The 2,774-nt window shown below is 42.6% G+C and overlaps 1 protein-coding gene across 1 annotated transcript in view; it reads left to right on the forward strand.

Moving 5' to 3' along the window:
- Window positions 1–1,503: 1,503 nt before the first annotated feature.
- Window positions 1,504–2,774, forward strand: part of LOC105626125 (carbonic anhydrase-related protein 10-like) — a 180,078-nt gene continuing 178,807 nt past the window's right edge. The window contains exon 1 of the mRNA XM_012207437.1: window positions 1,504–1,617. Coding sequence (XP_012062827.1) covers window positions 1,504–1,617 — 114 coding nt within the window. The remainder of the gene's footprint in view (window positions 1,618–2,774) is intronic.

Here is a 2,774-nt window from a genome sequence, read left to right on the forward strand (position 1 = left end):
TCCCTCTCTCCCTCCCTCTCTTCCTGCTTCTTTCTTCCTTCGTATTAGAGGGGGCACGCACGTTACTCGACGAGCTTTCGGGCGCATGCCCGGCCAATCAGCGCGCACCGCGCGCAACGTAATCGCGGGTTCACCAAGTGGGGATGAGAAACGTGCTTTCATCTCGCGGACGCTCCTCGAGGAGCTTTCTCGCAAGCTCAGTAAGCGCTGCGAGCTCGCCGTGGCTGGGAGCGTTTCGTGGTTGTTACGCGTTGATAGATCAAGTATAATCCTCGCAGACTTCGCAAGAAGTATAAAATCTTCGTAGACTTACTCCAGTAAGACAAGATATTCACTATTCTTCAAGTTTCAAAACTTCGTACGGGGAAAAGTTCTGCGAAGAAAAGTCGCGAGTTGGCAAATCGTGATAGTCTCGCCGATGTTTGTTTGTCGTGAACTTACTGCAAATTAACTCGTATCACAGCGAGATACACTTGGCGAGTTTCCGAAAAATCTTACTTTTGCGGAGACGTGAAGGAGTTACTCCATTAAATTCCAGATGGGAATTGTAACTTTTTATCGAAGAAAGAAAAAAGAGACACAATTAAATTGAAGTTTCGCATCTACTTCGTATCGAACGAATGTTTTGATCAAAAGATAAAAGTTCGACTATATTCGATGAATAGGAGGAGGTCTAGTTGCACTAAGGGGCACTTCAACTTACTTCGCTAAGTTGCGCTGAGAGGATCCCGGATCGAGGAAGCTAGCCCGTGAGGAATTGCGAGGTAGCTTTCGGCGAGCTGACGTCATCTAGAACAAACAAGTAGACTGAAGACGCGGCAAGGAGGGTATTATATCCTAAGGCTAAAGGAAAGAAAGCGAAGGCGAAGTAATAGGGGCGAACAGCAGGAGCAGCAGCAGTTGGAAAAGGGGGTAGGTGAAGAAAGAAGAGTAAGAACGAGAGAGTAGAAAGACATCAGAGGAAGCATCGAAGTTGAAAGACGAGAAAAAGGAAAAAAGGCTTGGAAGCTCGAGCCTTAGGGTTATTACGGCAGACAAGTTAGACAGGCGAGATAGGATTTCGATCGAGGTATTTCCGGATGCTGTGGTGATTAAGAGCCGATTAATGCGATCGGCTCTAATTAGTAATCAGTTAGCTCGCAGTCGTAATTCGCTCTGTCGTTCAACGCTTTTGCATGATCGCGAACATCTGCTAACTAACACGTCATCATCGTCATCGTTGTTATCGTTGTCGAAAGGAAGATGAAACCGATCTTATCTCGATGCTAACTCTAGACATTTTTGGCATCATCCGGCAATGATGACGGACGCAGCATTCCTGGGAAACGTCTTCGTGCTTGTTATCGATTGATTGATCAGATTGACTGATCAGACAAGAAATTGGATCCCACGTATTACTAGGACGAGGACGAACGATGTTTCATAAAGCCACGTAAGGATCGCGCGTGCCTGTTTCTCTTCACTTTTCTTTCGTCGAGGGAGACGGAAAGAGAAGGAGCTAAGATGTGCTCGAGATCGTTCCTACTGTGCGTCCTCGGCATCATTGCTGTCGTCAACGGTAAGCCTATGTTATCGTTAAGCCTTATAACATTACGGAAAGTTGATTCCTTGATTGAGGTAATTTTCTATCTTCTGCACGAAAGAGAGAAATTGTTTCTGAAGAAACAAAATCTTTTCGTAATTCATACCTTTAACTAAAAAATAAAAAATGTTTCGTAATTTATGGCAGTTTAGGTATTCGACATGATATTGATGATCATTATTACTCTGATAATTATTGAACATGTTTGTATGGTCAACGAGTATTTCTGAGATGATTAACTTTTTGTAGACTACTCTAACTGAATTTTACTACTTATTATGAGTCAGATCACGCTGAAGAATGATTGTTTTTCAAAAGATTTTTGTGCTCTAAAGAAGTTCAACATTATAGTTTCCAACATTATATGACTCGAATGTTTTTACTTTTTTAATTACATGTTCGAATTTGAGGCAAAATCAGCAAAATAATTTAAAATTGAGAAACTATCTTTAAATCCCTCCACGTGGTCTGTAGGGAGTTAAGAGAGAATATTGTAAAACTTTTGGAGAGATTTCTGGGAGATTTTCAAGCATATTCTTAATTATAATTGCTACTGACGTAAAAACTGGAATGAGAGAAAGAGGAGAGATGGAAATATTAAAAGTTTATAAAAAATTAATACCTATGTATGTGATAGATGAAAACAATTTTTTTTAATTGATTAAAAATCCCTTGACTGCATTAAAAAAGTTTGTCTACCAATGTACATGATCTTCCGAAACTAACTCGAAATTTGCGTGTAAATTGTACGTCCAGCTCCGGAAACGTAAATAAGAGCTAACCGAGGTAACTCATCATTCTTTATGTTTCTTGTTCTCCGGCGTGCCTTTCTCTGCGCGGCGTTGACGAGCGACATAGATGGACCTCGCAGAAAAAGAACGACGAGAAGTGGCGGAAGGGAGGGTCTGACGAAAATGCTCGCTCGTCGAGCACGCGGTAACACGACGGTTTTATACATGGCCGGTTTTTATGAATCATACACCATACGCGCGTGCCGATAGCCGTAATCTGTGTTGAAATCGAGGGACGACGAAGAGAGACGGGCAGTATAGTACGATGAGGTGAAAGAGAGAGATGGCCGGTTAAGTTCGTAAAGGTAAGAGAGAGAGAGGGGGGAGGGAGGGAGGTAGGGGAGAGAGAGAGAGAGAGAGAGAGAGAGAGAGAGAGAGAGACGACGACGGACGGTAGGTTA

This window comes from Atta cephalotes, assembly GCF_000143395.1.
Source record: "Atta cephalotes unplaced genomic scaffold scaffold00004, whole genome shotgun sequence".
In the NCBI taxonomy this organism is placed as follows: Eukaryota; Metazoa; Arthropoda; class Insecta; order Hymenoptera; family Formicidae; genus Atta; species Atta cephalotes.